Source organism: Polypterus senegalus, chromosome 17 (assembly GCF_016835505.1).
Source record: "Polypterus senegalus isolate Bchr_013 chromosome 17, ASM1683550v1, whole genome shotgun sequence".
Lineage (NCBI taxonomy): Eukaryota > Metazoa > Chordata > Cladistia > Polypteriformes > Polypteridae > Polypterus > Polypterus senegalus.
The window spans coordinates 73918268-73937243 of NC_053170.1; the positions used below are offsets into that span (position 1 = coordinate 73918268).

The 18976-nt window shown below is 38.5% G+C and overlaps 1 protein-coding gene across 5 annotated transcripts in view; it reads right to left on the bottom strand.

The window, feature by feature from the left end:
• The window catches only part of fam49al (family with sequence similarity 49 member A, like), a 102614-nt gene that overhangs the window by 18917 nt on the left and 64721 nt on the right, over positions 1 to 18976 (bottom strand). For 3 of the 5 annotated variants that reach the window (XM_039739684.1, XM_039739686.1, XM_039739687.1), the window contains 7 exons: positions 16402 to 16482; positions 7946 to 8067; positions 7500 to 7605; positions 7277 to 7413; positions 7114 to 7191; positions 6806 to 6922; positions 1345 to 1424 (listed from right to left, as the gene is read on the bottom strand). In XM_039739684.1, the coding sequence (XP_039595618.1) occupies positions 1345 to 1424; positions 6806 to 6922; positions 7114 to 7191; positions 7277 to 7413; positions 7500 to 7605; positions 7946 to 8067; positions 16402 to 16471 (710 nt within the window). In that variant the 5' untranslated portion in view covers positions 16472 to 16482. Of the gene's footprint in view, positions 1 to 1344; positions 1425 to 6805; positions 6923 to 7113; positions 7192 to 7276; positions 7414 to 7499; positions 7606 to 7945; positions 8068 to 15785; positions 15866 to 16401; positions 16483 to 18976 lie in introns of all 5 variants that reach the window. The other 2 variants (XM_039739682.1, XM_039739683.1) reach the window with 1 other exon arrangement.

The window sequence follows — 18976 nt, forward strand, 5'->3', positions numbered from 1 at the left end:
CTCTGGTATGGGCGAATGTACTCTGTCATAGGGTGCTGGTTACTGTCACAAACCTGTTAGGGTCGGTTCAGGCTCTCTTTTCTTTACCCTGTAGTGAAAGAAAATGGTTGGATGGATGGAAGGTTAAATGAGTCATCTCTTTTCAAAAATGGACAATTTAACTTGTTTCAGAAGTTCCGATTAAGCAGATTTTGGAAAGGTTACACTGACTGACAGGTGAAAGCAATGTTTCTAACTGCTGCTTGCTGTAGATCTGAAAAGTTCTGGCTTGTGCATTTTGCAAGTGTTTGAAAACAAATGTGTACAGTAGTTGTTTTTCACCACTATCACACTACTGACTACAGAGAGCTTCCAATGTATTCATTCACATATTTACCACTGGATTTGTTACTTATATTATTTTGCTTTAATAAATTAAAAGTGTAACAGATGCATTATTAGCATTATTAGCAATATTATTCCTGCATTTATTATTCTATACATTTTGCTAATAATATGCAAACTGAAACTTTCTTTTTTCTGTTCAGCTTTGAACCTCTTAAATAAGTACATACTTATCAACACTAAACTACGTTAGATTAATTGTATTCAATAAAATACACTAATAATATGGAATTCTTGATGTACTGGCCATCAGTTGATCCCTTCTTTCAAAACTGTATACCTGATCTCCTTCCTCTGAACCCTTTAAAATAATACTTCCTCCAGAGTTTGAGCTTTAGAGGCCAAACCTTTTGTACCTGCTGACTATTGACAAACTGACTTGGAGTGCCTGTGTGAAAACAGCCTTCTGATGCTCCCTCTGTAGCTGCTGTGTATCTATTTAAAACCATACACTGTACAACTTTTCTCAACTGTCACATTTGCTTTGAACTGCTTTATGATATTTACACTCTTAAATAAAACCCTTTTCCATTTTACAAACGAGCAAACAAAGTCAATACATGTAAAAATGGAGATTCCTAGTTTTCAGCCCAGTAAAAATAAAATTGTTTCACTTCAGCTTTTATTAACATGCTGAAAATGAAACGTGTGGTTGCACAGTGTTTAGTTCTTCTTAAGTGGTTACACATTTGACACAACTTAAAGCTTGTCATACAGGGATCTATTCAAGCAGCTACCATAACAAATGTTCTTAGGGTCTATCCCTTTTTCTCTCTAATGTTGTCTCATCTGACATGTTACACAATGTGATCAAACTGAGCTGGTCAATAACCAGCTACCAAAAGTGAAGCTTCCATAGCCCACCATGAATTTAAAGGCCATAAAGCAACCACCTGCAGTACAGAAAGTGTAGAAAGCCACTACATTTCTATTTTGACAACATTTCAACATACAACTTACGGTGTCTCTAGCATGACCCTGCAAACACAAGCCATAGTGCTCAGACAGTCTGTGGTGTCCTCAATTGGAAGAGTCTTGTTCTGTATGAAGCAAAAAGAAAAAAAAATGTTTTTTTGTGGAGCAGTTATTGTCAACAGGCTATTATTAAGCCTTCTCCATTCTCTCCTTGTTCTTGTCAAAATCTTGTGGAATCATTGTGCTCCTCTAAAATTGTTTGGAAGATAATGGAATAAAATGGTGACAGATTCCAGACCATAATATTGTTAATGTAAAATTGCCTGTGTCACAATATCATTTTAAACTGAATACTTGTCTATGTCACCTAGAATCTGATGTACCTTTTCTGAAGGGCACCTTTTAGACAATGTGGTCACAGGATCCTTCAGTACTTCATATTAACCATCACTGTTCTAATTAAATACATATATGTAAATAATTATGATGTATTTTGACTTTATCAGTTTCTTTTGGCATCTGCTAAATACAGATTTAGTCTCATGTTTCCATTTTTCCTTAGGATATTTCTAAAGTTGAGTATTGACTTAATTCTTCATTTCAAATGTCTTAGCTTACCTTAACACCTCCAACCCCAAATCATTTAACACCTCAAAAATATATTAATGTCATGGTGAACCCTTTATGACCTTTGATATATTGACATCTAAACTGTGGCTTCTACAGTATAGTCAAACAATTTGGAGTTGAGGTGCCATGCGGCTTGCTGTGAGTGTGTTTTGTTTAACTGGATTACATCTTTGCTCCTCGTCTTCAGATGGAAGGGTATATGCCATATGACAATAAACTGAACTCATAACAACATTTAATAAAGGAACAATGTAAGCTGACAGCCCAATAGGCTGTTTTCTTGATCCTTAGCTGTCCACTAATTCTTACACAAAATGTGACTGGATCAACAAAACTCAGGTAATGTGCATTTCCATAAGTTGACAAGAAGAATGAAAGGATGAGGAGAAACGAAAAACATTGTACCTTCACTGGCACCTCCTGAATTAATAGCAATTTTAAGCAAAAAAATAACTGTATCCAGATCTGTAATCATTTACTGGCACAGAGCACAGCATTCATCTGGTAGTACTCGCCATTCAACTAGACGAGTAGTAAAAAAAATTCCTTGTTCATCTTGTTGAATTTATTATGCCTAAAATGCTGAAAATACTAGAGTAAGCCCTTTCCTGAAAACCATAATTCACCGCACATTCTCCAAACAAAACTGTAAGACATCACTTCATAGGTAGGTGTAATCTAGCTTTAGGCTAAGGAAATAATGGTTGCCTTACCACAGCCTTTTTCAATTTAATTCAGTAAAACATTTTTTTCTAGCAGATTTTCCATTAGTAAACCTCAGAACACAAAATGTCATTCAGTACAAATTATACAGACACATTCTGTTTATGTATACTGTATACATAAAAAGATAGCCGAGCCACAAAGGTGTCACTTGCAATGAAGTCATCATACAGATTTAATTCCAGATTTCTTTTCCCATGCTTATAGTATTTAAGAGCACCATGATAAATTTTAACTATTTTCCATATGCATATTTTCTGTAAAATGGTGTTGTGTGGATTAGGAATGTTATTAAGTTGGACTGCCACATACGGTCTGCAGTTGATGAGAAAATCTTCTAAATTTTCAGTTTCCAAAATCATCAACTCCAAATCAGAAGCAACAAAAGCATATCTCAAATCTAACACATGCCCTAACACACGTGGTGAAGATAAATGGTCACTCATAAAGATTATAAATAATGCAATGAATAGAGGCATACCACTGAAAACTGAAGGTCAATAAATATTGGCCATACAGTATATTGTTAAATACATTGACTTTATTGCTCTTAAATACCCTGGTGCATGCAGACCTTTTAAGGATTGCGAGTCACCTCAATGAGCCATGTAAAGAGCAGAGAATCTATCCGTTGTGATGCTTTGTGCTGACACTACACTACAAAGGCACCTTCAGAGAATTAATTTGCTTCTGTAAATAGAAAGCATTTCCACCACTCTATTAATGTGCTGCTCTATAGTCTACAGAAAGTGTGTTGCATGGTGCAAGCATATAACATGCTGCATAATGTGGCACACAATCGTGGCTTGCCCGTACCTGAAGAGATGTCGCATGATGGACCTGTCCCTGACCCACCAAATGATCAGCCAAATCGGAGAGCGATACAACTTTGCTTGAATATGATTAGCAAAATGAAAAAACAGGTAATTAGATGCAGCATTTATTTTTTAACTAATTTATTTAATTTGTGGTCAATATCATATAGTACAGCCCTCATATTCCTCAGTTCATTGGCCACATCTTTTACAGCGTCCACTACTGCATTTTGTGACTCCAGAAAAATAGCCATTAGCACACAGTCAGTTGGTCGCCCAGGAGTTTCCAAGGCAGAGGTGTATGCGCAACAAGTGCTTGAAGATGCACTGGGCACAGTAGCAGCACCTCCACCTGGAGTCATGTCCTCAGGATGGGGGTCAGGTTTTGTTATATTGTCTAAAGCAGAATAAATAAATGTGAGTCGTGTGGCTGTGACTCACATTTTCCCGTCAACTTTGATCTCTGACCACTTCCTTTTGTTTTGGGCACTGTGCGGATTTCTGAACTCAAACTTTCAAGTGTCTCCGCCATGTTGTATCACTCCATAACTTCCTTTTGTTACAAATACACTGCTTAAGCCAACACATTGCATATTTTTCCTTGCCTCCACTTTGTGCTGAAATTGTCCTTTTTTCTACATTCTTTTTCCATTATCTTTTAAGAAAACACTGAACAGAAGGGGCTATTTATATTGAATTCCATATTCAAATATGTGAAATTCTGGGAGGAGTCAGGGTGGGGCTGTAGGCTTGTGCATGTATGTTAAATTTCACATTCATTAAGATTTACTATATAAAAGGGAAGTGTGTGGAACTTGGTGTATGCACAGTTTTATATATCTAGATTTCCTTGGTTGTGCACAAATTTCCAGCTTTGTCCGTATGCCATGTCTCAGTGAATTATATGCATGCTGTTATACATGTGGCCTCAAATATTTTATACAACCTCAATCTTCTACTTAAAAGGAGAAAATGAGATAAGGTTGATATTTGGGATAACTTCCATTTATTATGTGTGTCTGTATATCTATGTGTCTGTCCAGATGTGAGGGTTAGGAATAAAAAAATTAAAACAGGCAAAACATGTTATAAAATGGAAAAATAAAAATATATATATATATATATATATATATATATATATATATATATATATATGTGTGTGTGTGTATGTAATAAAAATACTGAATAAGGGTATAAAATAAGAAAATTTGTTTATCAGCCTATTCTGTTGTCCTGTGTTATACAATGGAAACTGCCATGTAGTACTGAGTTTCATGCACCCACTCAGGACACGTGAATAAGGTTTATAGCTATAATAATGTTAATGACTAATAAGTTTGCATGGTGGAAAACAGATAAGTAAAAATACTGATAAAATGACAAGCATGCAGGGAAATCAAAGCCTCAACAAGACTAGGCTGGATTCATTAAAAAAGTCCAATGTGGTATCAACCACCACAGCATTTTTCCAGCAAAACACTTTAACTATAATAGTGGTCAGTTCAAAGAGTGACGTGGTGAGAGGAAGTGGTGAGAACAGGTAGCTCTATACCAGGGATTTGTAACCTGAGATTTCATGGGGTCCGTGAAGGACAGATAAAAATTAACATTTATATACACTATACAGCCTAGTACTATTGATTTAGAGTAGATGTAGTAGTAGTAGTAGTAATGGTAGTAAAAAACATAGTAGTAGTAGATCTATTTTAATTTGCAAAAGAGGATTGTATTTAATAATTATAATGAGTGTGTATTTTTACATAAAAATGAGTGTTTTTTTAGATTGTTTACTTTTAACTTTTTAATTTAAAGTTTAATAATACTTTGTGTATGTCATATATGTATGAAACAATCAAATCTTGATAAATAAAGTACATTCTATTCATTGCATGCAAAGCTGTACTTATGTGAATATTTCTGGGGAAGGGGGTCCATTGCTTTCATCAAATTCTTAAAAGGGTCCATGATTCAAAAAAGGTTAAGAATCACTGCTTTATACAAAGAGGAAAAGGCTGCCACAAGGGAAAGGGAAGGGATTGGATGCACATTATTATACCAGACCAAATGGACAACTGATGTATTAAATAAAAAAACATGAGGTCTGCGCTCATTACATAGATTTCAACCCATCTCAGATAGGTAGCACAGCTAGTTTAATATAAAATACAGTAAGAGAATTATCATTTTGTAGAAAACATGTCCAGGTAGTTTCAGAATACAAACAATAATGAATATCATGATTGTAAATGACCTCAGAATATCAACAAGTCTTGAAGCATCAATATTATTTAGGTACTGTGGTACATGGCTGGCCGTTCATCCCGGCCAATACCCCCAGGCCGCCACATGGAGCCCTCCTTGCAGCATAGAGGTGCCCCGAATGCCAGCAGGGAATTGTGGACAAAGGACTTTTAATGCACAGCCCTGCTGGATACCATGGAGGGCCGCCAGGAGTCGCTGCAGGGAGGCCCAGAGACTATTTGCCTTACGCCCAGGAAGTACGTCACAGTCACGTGGACAAAGGGAAAGATGTGCTTCCTGGGTGAAGAAAAGAAGGATTTTTATCTGACCCGGAAGTGTTCCAGGTCACATGGACATAGAGGGTGAAACGCTTCTGGGTCAAGGAGTATAAAGGACTGTGGGAGATCCCAGACAGACGAGCTGAGTTGGGAGGCAGGGTGGATAAGCGTCTGGGAGTTTGGAGGATTGGTTATTGTTTATTGAGAATTGTGGAGAGAAGCGTGCTTTGTGCACTTATTATTATAATAAATAATAATTATTTGGACTTTTACCTGGTGTCTGACGTGTGGTCTGAGGATACAAGGGAGCGAGAAAGCCCTAATCTGTCACAGTACATTATTGCTCTGATGCTAACTGTACATTTGTGAAAAATGGCAGTGACGAATCAAAAATATTTAAATAATAATCTGAAATGGGAATTTCTCATTAGTACTACAGTTTAAAACAGTCAAAGAGTCTATACTATGCTAAGCAGGAAGACACTTATTACTATTGATGGACCAGGTTCTCTCAATATGCTGAGCAATCAGATAAAAGACACCTTCCTAAAATTAACAAGAGAACCTTTACAAAAGTAAATTGACATTACTCACTGTGCATGCTGATCACTGAAAAAACACATAATTTCATTATTATTGTCTATCAATCCCAACAAGCTGGATTAGCAGTAATTCTTACATCTCTAATGCAACATAAAGAAGGGTGTGTAACTGGGACGGGAGCTCCAGAAATGATGCTGCATTGATGGAGCAATTGGGCATGGCTAGACACTGGATCTGCAATGATCATAATTTTATTCTTAGATAGTGGTTCCTCACCTCAGACACAAATTTAGTTGTAGCATTACTAAGGGTCTTCAGCATAGGTGTGGCCTCTGCGTAGAACAGTGACATCCGGTTCGCCATTTCATTGTTAACCTCATTTTCAGCATCAAGCTGTAAACAAAAAAATAAGAGAAAAAAATGAATTTATAGAAAGCAGGCAATCTTTATTGATTCTTAAGGCTACTGTCACATTCCATTTTTTGAAAAATAGGTTATGGAAGTCCAATAGTAAAGCCGATTGCATTACGTTTCATAGAGATACTACCAAATTGGTCGCTCGACTCCCAACAGTGGCTTCCTACCTGGAGATTATTTAGTCGATTTCTGCTGATTGTCCTTCTGTAATAGCTAAAGTCATTCTGTATGGCCGGGTTGGTCATCTGCAGATCAATGAAACAATTGATTTTTTTTTTCTGTTCCCTTCAGCCTCCTCTAAGGATTCTGACACTCTGTACTTACACCCACCTTGAGTTCATCAAAGCTGAGTGTGAAGTGTAAAATCTCGGCAAACTGCTTAGCCAGTGCTTGTTCACGTTCCAGGTGCTGCATTGGTGCGTAAGGGGGGCTTGTCAGTGCTTCCAAGAGGCTGCGTAATGCATTTTCTGCAGAGCAAGTGCATTTAGTCAATGTTATCATGTCAAAGGAGCCCCCTGATGGACATAAATTCACTTTATATGAATGAACATACCCAATCTCAGTGAAAACTCATAGAAGCGTTTCAGCTTGGCCACTAGGGGGCACACTGCATTCCAAGCTTTCTCCTGTAGCTGTAGGTCACAGGGGTTCTGAATGGCCTGATATGAAAAAAGAACAGTATATAATGGTACAAAGTCTTAAAAGAATCACAAATTTTATTCCTTCCATTTTTCGTTAACTGTTTAAATCTAAGCAATAGAATATACTGGCAAAGTAGAGGTGCCAGGTAAGGCTGTAACGTAACACACATTAAGATAAGAACTTGCATTATCTATATACTTTTAAATCTTGGGACGGAAGAGTCACCAGGCCATTACCCTTAAATGCTGCAGAAGAATAGACTAAATCTGACCCTGCAAACATTCCTACAAGCTCTCAGAATGTTTTAAGCAAACACCTAGAAACACACTACATATATCTTTAATACCAAAGCTTTACCTCTCGTATCTCCTGCCCTGCTCCATTATAAGACTGTAGTTCTGCCAAAATCCCATGGGCTTCCTCTAGTACAGCATTCACCTGGTTCCACACAGCAGTCTCTGCCTCCGTTGGCTGGGCATCTATACCAAGGAAGGGGTAAGGAGTGTAAGGAAAGTGACAATTACAGGAATCAACTTGGCTTGCTGCACCTTGACTACAAGCAGATATATTCAGATTTGCCTAAAAAGCCTCATGCCTCTGTTATGACGCTGATGACAAGAGTAACTGAAAGTACCCTGCAACTGCTTTGCTATGTATGATCAAAGCGGCTAGCAGTCAAGCTGCTTGGCAAAGTTAAAGCTGCTACTGTTCTGTTAATAAATTCAGAAAGAGTGCACAGCTTTCCAATAAGCTGTTTTCCATAATTAAAATCTCATTCTGCAGGCAGTTACTGAGATGATCACACTGCCTCCATCTGTTCTCCTTGTTGAGGGGGCTACGTGGCTGCTGACAACAAATTTTGAATGAGCATTAAAGTCTCACTTTGCTCTCTTAAGTTACTCTATATCTTCAGCAGGCTATTTAGTCTAGTGGCTGAGAAAGCACAAATAATACCAGAAAGCAGCAGGCTCAAAACTCACCACAGCACAGTATGAACCCTGTAGAAATCATTTAACTTATCTGCTCTCCAACTGTAGAGAACTGTAGGAAATATTGCCGATGCTGGCAACAAAAATCTTGGAATAGCATTAAACATAAAATCTAAAAGATATTCTCACTTTTCATGGACCTTTAAACAACTCACTTGTTATGTCCTTCAGGCAAGTGAGCTACTTTCAGCAGTGCCTGTGACCACCTGATGTTAACTGTACTGTATTTGCTAAATATGGATACACTTAGGTGTAGCACATGAGGGAGTCTACTCAGTCTAGTCAGATGTTTCCTCACTGCAGTGTGATTCATTCAGAGTATACAGGATTGACTGCAACACATGAAGCTACAAAGGTGGTTTGACGAAGAAGTGAATACCACTGTCAGAACAGGTTGTGTCTGTAAAAGTGACTCCATGCTGTCGAAGAGGATCCAGGCATTGGTGAGCCTAAGAAAATGTGGAACAGGCATGCAGGCCCAGAGGCATAACATGATTTGTATTTGTTTTTTTTTTGCCACTTTCAAAAGCTGCCAAGTTCACTTTTTAATAGCTACAAAAATAGAAAAAAGATGTAGTTTTATACTATGCTGTCTAACTCAAATTCTCTTTTTGAGGAAAGAATACTGGGACTAGAACTACTGTATATATCAAAAGAAAAATATCCAGACTAATTGATTGAATTTGTGTGATTGATATAATCAATACTTGTCACAGACTGCTCCCCACCTTGAACCGTGTACTTCCGAGTGGTACCCTAGCCTCTGTGACCTTGACCAGGCTAGGCAAGTTAGAAAACTGAAGAATGATTGGAGAACTGGTGAAGTGATGATCCACTGTGTGCATTACTTTTTACTGCAAAACTGCTTCTCATCTCAGATTAATAAACTACCTGTTGATATTTGTGTACTGACCTATGCAGCCTGGAACAGTATAGAACAGCTGAGAATCACAGTTTAAAGTAGTAAGTGCTTAACTATAAAACACAGGAAGAAAACGGTGGTGGTGATGAGGAGCGAAAGCTGTCACACAGTCATTTAGGTAAATTCTTGCTTAATACGTCATTTGGAAATGGAACAGCCTCTGTTTTAGACTAAGTCTGATGTCACTTGCAGTAGAGTCCAAATTGGGTCTACTTTCACATACGACCATTAAAGAACTAACTTTGGACAGGCACTCAGTCACACACTCACAATGACTCATACTGGGTTGATTTAATGTTGAAAATCAACCTGTCTTTAAAATCTATTGGAGGCACATTGTAAAGGGTTGCTGGCTGGCAAGTTATTACCATGAGACCAGGGTCAAAAAGGGCCTTACAGAGGATCAGAAACCCACTAGGCATATGGAGAGGTCATCTTCTCATCAGTCTTTAAAGACAGGGTCTGCGGCAGAGTAGTAAGCCTGGTCAATGGTCAGGGGTTAGCTGAAGAGAACCAGTGAGATGATGGGGACAGGAACGGTGGGGTTGGGCTTAGGAACTGGCAGGAGGAAAAATACACTCCAACTTGATCATTGTGTGGCATTAAAATATCGACATCAATATTACGACAAATAGGACTCCCTGTCTCAAAAATGTGTGTAGGTAACTTGGAAGCAGAATTTGAGTTCAATTATAGCCCATGACTGTGCTGATTTTAAAGAAGAACAGATGACAATGTGGCAATATATAAATGCTGCCATGATCTCAGAAGTCATTATTGGTACTGGTCTGGAAGTACCTCAGACACGTTGTTTAAAAGGTTGCCCCAGTAAATATTATGGGTCAAAATGTATACATTTAAACACACATCACCCTACTCAAATATAAATAAATGCTCTAGTATTGCTTGTTTCAAATAGCCTCGGAGAAGAGTAAACTGTCACTCTTACATACATTCCTAGTTTCCATGTTCATAATTTATATAGCGGGTGGCACAGTGGCGCAGTGGTAGCACTGCTGCCTTGCAGTAAGGAGACCTGGGTTCGCTTTCCGGGTCCTCCCTGTGTGGAGTCTGCATGTTCTCCCTGTGTCTGCGTGGGTTTCCTCCCACAGTCTAATGACATGCAGGTTACGTGCATTGGCGATCCTAAATTGTGCTTGGTTTGTGTGTGCCCTGCGGTGGGATGGCGCCCTTCCCGGGGTTTGTGTCCTGCTTTGCGCCCTGGGATTGACTCCAGCAGACCCCCATGACCCAGTAGCTAGGATATAGCAGGTTGGATAATGGATGGATGATTTATATAGCACCAGGTTACAGTACTGAACACATTTTTAAACTTATAAATCATCTAAATTTTCATGTGTTTTCTTTGCCCAAGACTTCAAATGATAAAATTTTACTTCTAGCATGATTTATAGATGCAAAGGCTTCACATTGCAATATAGGCCTCCAAAAGTGTGAATATTGTGCCTAAATTAAGAGGCTTGCCAGCTGTTAGATACTTATAACGTTTGGTTATATTCATCAACCAGGATGAGCCTGTCTAGCTTTTCTGTGTGAATTAGACATCTTGTACAATCAGAAGTCCACGTTTAAAATTCCTTCTGATAAAACAACTGATCAGACCCTGAGCATACCTGCAAAGCTTCTTACCACCATCAAAGCAATAGCAACAGAACAGCAGGAAGGCCAGAACTGCAAAACATTCTGGTTCTAGGTGTTGAGGTGGGAATACTAAAACAGCTTTTATTGTGATTTAGTGAATGTTACTAGTTTAGACTTCTCAAAGGGTCCATTCTTTCAAGATGTCAGGTACAGTAGAGAGTCAGGGAAGGAGTCAGACGAAGGATGAAACTGGGGCTAAAAAGGCCATTTGGAGAAGTTTTTCTTTATGGGCTGCTCACTGCCATTAACAATAAAGATCTAGTGATCCAATCAAGATCAGGCTCAGTTGCCTGAAAAACATTAATTGAAGCACAAGCACAGGAGTGCTCTGTGGTCTTTACAGAAAGGTTCAATTTTCATTAGCTTGATAGCTCAGGTCTTGCTGGAAATAACAAAATAAGGAATTAGCCCTGACATTTCAGATCTCAGCCATGCTGGTCATACATATTCAGATCTAAGCCAATAAATCATTGATTTAACAAAAAACAAAACTAATTATCTCCTAATATAAAATAAATTAAACCCAGCAATCATGTTAGTTAAAATATTTATGGGGCAGACTCTGTGACATCTGTGTTGCAAACCAACTGAGAGTTGTCTCATTTCTGAGTCTATTTCTCAGATGTACTGCACCAGCCTAAGTTGAGCTGTATCATTTTCTTTCAGTCTCCATAGTCAATAACATCCTTTGCGGTGTGACCCATTTGTTTCATATTATCCAAAATAACTTAACACAGTGTAATTAGAAAATGCTCCTATGAGTCCTAAAGGAATGTAAATGTTACATATTACAACATTATCCATTAAAATAGTGGCACAGAGACCCCACAAGATGGTAGTGTGCTGGGACACCAAAAAGGTGCTACAAGTGGAAATGACGCAGACATTTTGAGGAAGGACACTAATGTATCAAATGGTAGCCAGTTTGAACACCGGGAAGCTAAAAGCGATGTAGACTCCTTTATGAGTATCTGGAAACGATAAGCGATAACATGGGATAAGAAGATTATTACCAACTGAGGGAGAAGTAAGTCAGAAGTGCAATGGTCAACTGCACCCTCACTTAGTGACTAAAATAAGTGTTAAAGTTGGGCAACTTTAGAGCTTGGTGAAAGTGTGAGGGCATAGTGGCATACGGGTGGATTGGAAAAAGAACACTGGAGAGGTGTGAAGGGATGCAAAGTATATTTGGCATTTGCAAGTATACAGTTTCCGTGATTTTTCAACATTGTTGTGTAGAATTTTTTAGGTAATCTTTACATATCTGTGAGCCTCAACCACACACTGACGACATATAATTCTGTGATGTTTGACTACTGAGGGATGTCCATTGCTTGTGCTGTGTTTGCCAAGTGGTTACTGTATCATATTATATTCCACTGACAGCAGTCACTGTAAAAAATTAAAATAGAAAGGTCTGTGATATCTCTGAAGATAATGCAAATGGCATAAAAATGGTACAGTACTTGGAGAAGCATGTAACATGGGACAAATTATATTATATTCTGTATAGAAATAGAAAATATAAGGATAAATGAGCAAAGGAAAACAGTGGAGATCAAAACTTAAAAAAAAAAACAGAATGCGTAGAGTGGTGAAGAGAAATAGAAGGAATTCATGGTTAAGACAGCAATAGCAAAGAGTGGAATATAAGACTAGTTGTACTCAGTTTTGGACCATGTGTAGCCTTAGTTTAAAATTAGACTGCAGGATAGGAGGGGGTTTATTAGGTGGATTCAACAATCATTTGGCTCAGACACATGATGTATTGTTCTTGATATTTGCGACTTGTGTGGATGAGAAAACCTGTCAAAGTGAGGCATTTGTATAGCTACCCAGTATGTTCTTTTCTGCAATAATTTAAAACAAATCTGAATTATCAATTAAGTGTGTTTCTCATTAAGGGTGAAAGAGGTAAATAAATTATAGGGTGGCACTGAAACTGCTAAAGACTGGATGCTGAATTAGTCATTGACATTGACATTTATTCAGCCTTAACTGTTCAACATTTCAGTAAGGCAATCAAATACCAAAATTTACAAAAGAACTCATTAAATTAAGTTATATTATGTTTTTTCAAAGGCTCCGTTTGCCAGCCTATGCAAGAGACTCTTTACTCAGGCTGAGAACCCAAGGGATGCCCTTATTGCCTGGAGTTAGCATTATACACCCTGAAAGTGCCTCAGTAAGCCAACCTTAAAAGAAATTCAACTATAAATATATTACCATACTGTTGCATAAACTGCCCAGTTTGCACCCAGCATTAACATATATTTTGTATCTGAATGATATCCAGGTATATACACTTTTGCCTGATTACATTTAGCTGACATTAGAATGTAACTGAAGTGTCCACATCGTGTCCAGATAAAGACCTGATGTCAGTCTCCTTCAGCAGAATCTGAATCAGCTTCTATTTCAGTGGGCAGTCAATGTGGATAGAAAATGCATTTGCATGGAATGTGTCTGAATAACCAGATCACAAAATAATTTTTCCTAGGATTTTAATATTGTTGTGCTATTCATTTACGATCATATCACCAAAAAGGCATGTTAATTCCAGGTGTAAAAGGGGCTAATAATATGTTCAAGCACATGGTGTTACCAGTCACACTAACAACATAGCTTTGGGCTGTGAGATGAATTTATAGTCCGGACTAAACAATCCACGATAACATGAAGGGTGTGAAGAACTAAAAGTATCCAACCCTTAGTCCATTTATATTCACACATATAACCCGGGATAAGGTGAGTAACCCAGTTAAGGTAGAAACCTGGTTTCTTAAAAATGTGTGATTAGTTGCACAAGTAATCTGTAGTCCTTCTTTGGCAAACTATTAAACTGTGCAAAAAAAAAAGTTAAAATTCATCATCATCATCATCACCAGCCAGTATAAATCCAAACACAAGTATGAGGCCTGTGATATTTTTTTGTGTTTTATGAATAAATTTAGTCTTTACTGTGCTGTGAAGTAAATATCATCCATCCCCTGTTTACATCTCTAACCTAAGCTCCCTAAGATGTGTATGTACACTAGCTGCTGTATAACAGTTTCAGCATACTTGTAGCAAATAGCTTGATGAAAACAAAACTGACACTTTATTTAAAGGTTTCTGTAACCAGGTTGCACACAGCACACTCTTTTCTGCTTAGCTGTGCAGTTGAGAGCTCCAAATGACTCGGTACGTGTGTTTCATGCCTTACACCTAGTATTGCTGTGATAATAATAACACAGATATTTTTACTTCAATAAAACAAGTATTGCGCAAGGTAACTCATTACTTTAAAAAGTAATCAAACTAAGCAACACATATTACATTTAATGTGCTACTGCTCCTGAGATTGTACTGCTGAACTTAGCACTAAGCTAAACAATTTAGCCATTTCTGAAATATTGCAAAAGATTATTTCAACCAGCACAGGGAATAATGTGAGTACCTGACACTTGCTTCAAGAAACTGATCTCTGTGAATGCTACTACCCATGGCTGCTAAAAGCATGTGCAGAGCTAAGCAGACGAGTGCAATTTTCATATACAGACTACAAAATGCTTAACTGTACCTCGGTTAAGGGTTTACATAGCCACATAAAAGGGTTATTCACAGAGAAATCTACCTCTGTTAACCAGGTTTCTCAGATACCAATAACCAGAATAAAGGTTTTTATAGCATTTTAGAAACCTGGTTTCTGTGTTTAACCAGGTTATTAAAGCACCTGTAAATGTACTTACTGTCTTTTTTGAGGACATTTGATTGCTGTGGAGGTGGTTATGGAGTGGAATAAGAAATCTTAGATAATAATCTGGTGAGAGTACATGGAACATCTCCCGTTATCAAGCTGAGCGCACCTACTGTATGTGTATAGACAGGTGTCTCTATAATACCAGCTATTCTGTCTAGTGTTCAGAATGGCACACAAAGAACTTGGCATTTAATTGAAAGGGCACAGAAACCAGCAGTTATTCAACGTCAGCTGACAGATTTAGTACTTCTGCACAATGGGTGATCCAGCATTGGTCTGTTCCACTGAGAGGCAGGTTATACAAAGCTTTGTGCATGAGCAATTTGCAAACAAACTAAAGAATTACATAAATAATAATGAGATAATAAATTAGTAATGTCTGTCATAACACAAAAAGAGCAGCAAAAATATTACAAGACATACTGAAAAATAAACAACGAAAGAAAAACAATGGGAAAGAAATTGGTTACACGTCCATTAAGTGTCATTTTATAACCCAAGAATGCCTATTAATTCATTCCATTTAAGCTTCCTCTGTTTTAATAACTTTTAATTTAGATGTTTTATTAAAGTACAATGGAGTTATCTGTCCATTCAGTATTGAACTCATAAGCTCTGGGGACATGATAAAAGTTTTTTTTTTATATTAATATTGCTCAAATCAATAACTGAAGAATTGACACTTCAAATACTGGTCATAACATCTACATTAGCTGTAAAGTTCCACTTTTAAATCTCAGAACAGAGTCAACTGCAGCAATGGAGGTCTCCTGAGCACTCATGGAGCTTGTGTTAGACACTTATTGCTTTGTGTTACCAAATAAGCAAACTAAATCAAACCAAATTAAAAAATAAAATAAAAGAAGAAGCAAATGATCTCACGTTCAAAGTCAAGGAAAAATATTTGGCCATGCTCAAGTTCGGCGCAAGCCAGCACCTTTAGGAGATTCCCCATGTAGAACCTGGAAAAGAAGAAGGAGAGGGGAATTGGGTGATGGGATGGAAGCATGAGGACACAGGCAGCCAAGTGATTGCAGGTGTTCGTGGGATGAGCAGCCAGGTGGGGGAGGGTGGCATGTGTGTACGTACGATGAGGAGGGGGGCACGTGAACAAGACAGACAAGGACACAAAGACCCAGCTGCCCAACGCGGCCCCCCGCCCCCAAGGAGACAGGCCTTGATACTCAGAGCTTCTTTTCCAATAAGAAGATATTTCTTCCAAGTGCTAAACAGACCTGCTCTCAGCACATGCCTGTGTTTCTCTGTCGAGAGGCAAGGTTCACCAAACCGTTCTGTTTGCTGTTATGTAGAGCACAGTCAAGCTATGACTTTGAGAGAGTCTGGACTTCATTGCTTCAAGTTATTAGCTCTGAATGTCATCAATGTGAGTGTACCAAGGCCTGTACAATAGGGAGAGCAAGAGAGACGCAGGAGAGCCTCCTGGGCTGCAGCACATCACCACCCTGCAGCTCGCTGCCATCTTCACTCTGAGACTTACTTTCAAAGTCCAGGAAAAAATGGGGACAGTTTTCTAAATCCTTGCCAAGGACCTTAATGAGGTTCCCCATGGCCAGCACACCTAAGCAGGAGACATAACAGACAGACACACAATTGCATTTCTAGCTTTCACTGTATTGACTTGAGACAAACACCAAACCCTCCCCAATTAGCCAGGACCTTTGCAGCATACAATATTTCTAAACTGAAAATGGATATTTGGCCTAAATTTAGATGACACACTGCTGAAAACTAGGACTGGAATATCTAGCTTAAAACGCAAGGACTACAGACAGTTATGGCAGACAGCTAGTCAGACAGCTAAAACTGGCTGGGCCACCTTTCATGGTGTATCCTCACTGATGGTCAACAGCAGGAGCAAGAAACAGAGCCTTACAGGTAAACTAATAGGAGCACTACAGAAAGTGATGAGAGATGGCAGATAGTAGGCATTTTAGTTTACCAAGGGCAATGAGGATTGGTTTTCACTGGGGTTTGACTGGCTCGTAGCCCTGCTCCTTAAAAATCATCATGAAGTACACTTTCAAGGCTCTGATCAGAGCCGATTTTGAGGTAGACTTGGGGACTGCCAACAAAAGAGATCATTCTGCCTCGTGATGCTCTGTCATCTGGAATGGCACTGTTGGGGACTGTTAAGGAAAGTACTTGTTAGATATGTTTAATTAACAAAGCAAGACACTGACAAGCAGTTTTATTTACAATGACAGCTTTTTAAACAACTGCCGTGAAAAAAGCAAAACCTCACGTTTTTAGTTCTGTGGTTTTACAGTTAAATATCAGTACATAGCAAAAAATCATATGGTCCTCACTTCATAAAGTTTGATAAATCAGAAACACAAAACAGAGCTCTTTCTTTATTCAACAAAAAATAAACCAACATGAGAAAGGCATGTGTAAAGGTAAATGCATCTTGTAAGTCAGTAGATTGTAGAACCACCTTTTGCACCAATATGTTGAAACAAATAATTTATTTAATAAACTTCTAATCTCATGCTGTATATAATAATGGTGAAGGTTTGTCTACTCTTCCATAAACAAAGTGAGGATGCTTGAGGGTATTCATTTATGAACAGATCTCAAAGTTCCAACCACAGCCTTTCAAGAGAATTTAGGCCTTGACTTTGATTTGACCATTTCAAAACCTTAATTATTTTCTTTTTATCCATTCTGTTGCAGATTGCCTTTGTGCTTAGAATCTTGTCCTTTTGCATAATGGCTCTGATGTGGATGTCAAACAATGCGCTTCACAGTTTTAGGTAATATGCTGGTGCAAGAAGGAGTACATGGTGTACTCAACGAGTGTGTAGCAGTGGCTGCCAACCAATCCCATGGGCATTGTTTCATTGGTCTTGTGATTTGTTCAATTGATGCATTTCTTAGATATGCAAATTTGTAATGTCATTCAAGGAGAGAAGGACTTTGTTCGAAAAAACCCTTCCAGGTCAGGTCAAGTTGGGGAGCATGCACTGGGACAACATGTTGCCGCACCCACAACACCACGAAACAGCTTGGGATCCTGGTTGGCAACCAACCCGACAGACACAAGGTCCACCCCACCCTCTGGAAAAGACCATCTATCTGCTGCAACTAGGTGTTACTTGGGCATCCCCTCTGCCTGGTCCAGCTGTTTGGGCCCTTAACAATGAGGATCATGTGAGCCGGATCACAACTCGGGAAGTCGCTCCACATGGCTGTAGCTCTGTAAGTGGTGCTCCCTCACAATGCAGGTAATGTACCTCATTTGGGACTCCGTAAGCAATTGCTCATTCAACACAAAGTCAATCCAGCTGTATGCAAGGATTCTCTCTCACTAGATAGCGTCCATGTTTCGCAAAGTCAAGATCAGTGAATATTTCTTCACCAACAGATGACCCACAGTCACTGAACACCATGACCCTGCCAAACACCCAGTCCATGCAAGCATTGAACAGAGTAGGAGCAAGAACACATCCCTGACAAACCCCAGAATCAACTGGGAAAAACCCTTCCATGAAAGCCATAATAATTTAGATATTTCCTGAGAACTATAGAATAATAGATTGCATTTTTGCATTCTTTGCAGTTTTTTGGAGAACCATAAAATGTGAACTTGTATGGATTTACCATGGCTTCCACTACCTAAAAAGACCTGCAAATATCTTGAATGTTAATCATTTGTAAATAATTTTTGAAAATGATGATATAAAATTGTTTGGAATTTGCTTTACAACTCTCCCCTTGGCATAGTGTTAGCTACAAAGCCAGAAGTTCTGCCAAACTGCTAAATTTCCTGCTTTTATATAGAGGTATCACTATGAGATTATTGGGTGCAATAGATTGAGCCCATGGCACATTACATGACAGAGGGAATGTCAAACTCAATGACTGCCATTTCTGATCTTGCTGCCTGAGCATGTCGAACTACAAAAACCACAGGGCATGACAAATTTGATGACTCACTGATGTCTTTCCAGCACAGTTCCAAATTTCCAAAGTATTGCAAAGTCACCCCTTTTTGTGACAGCCATTATTCTAAGCTGTACAAATATTTTACAGGTATGGTGAGTTCAGAGGTC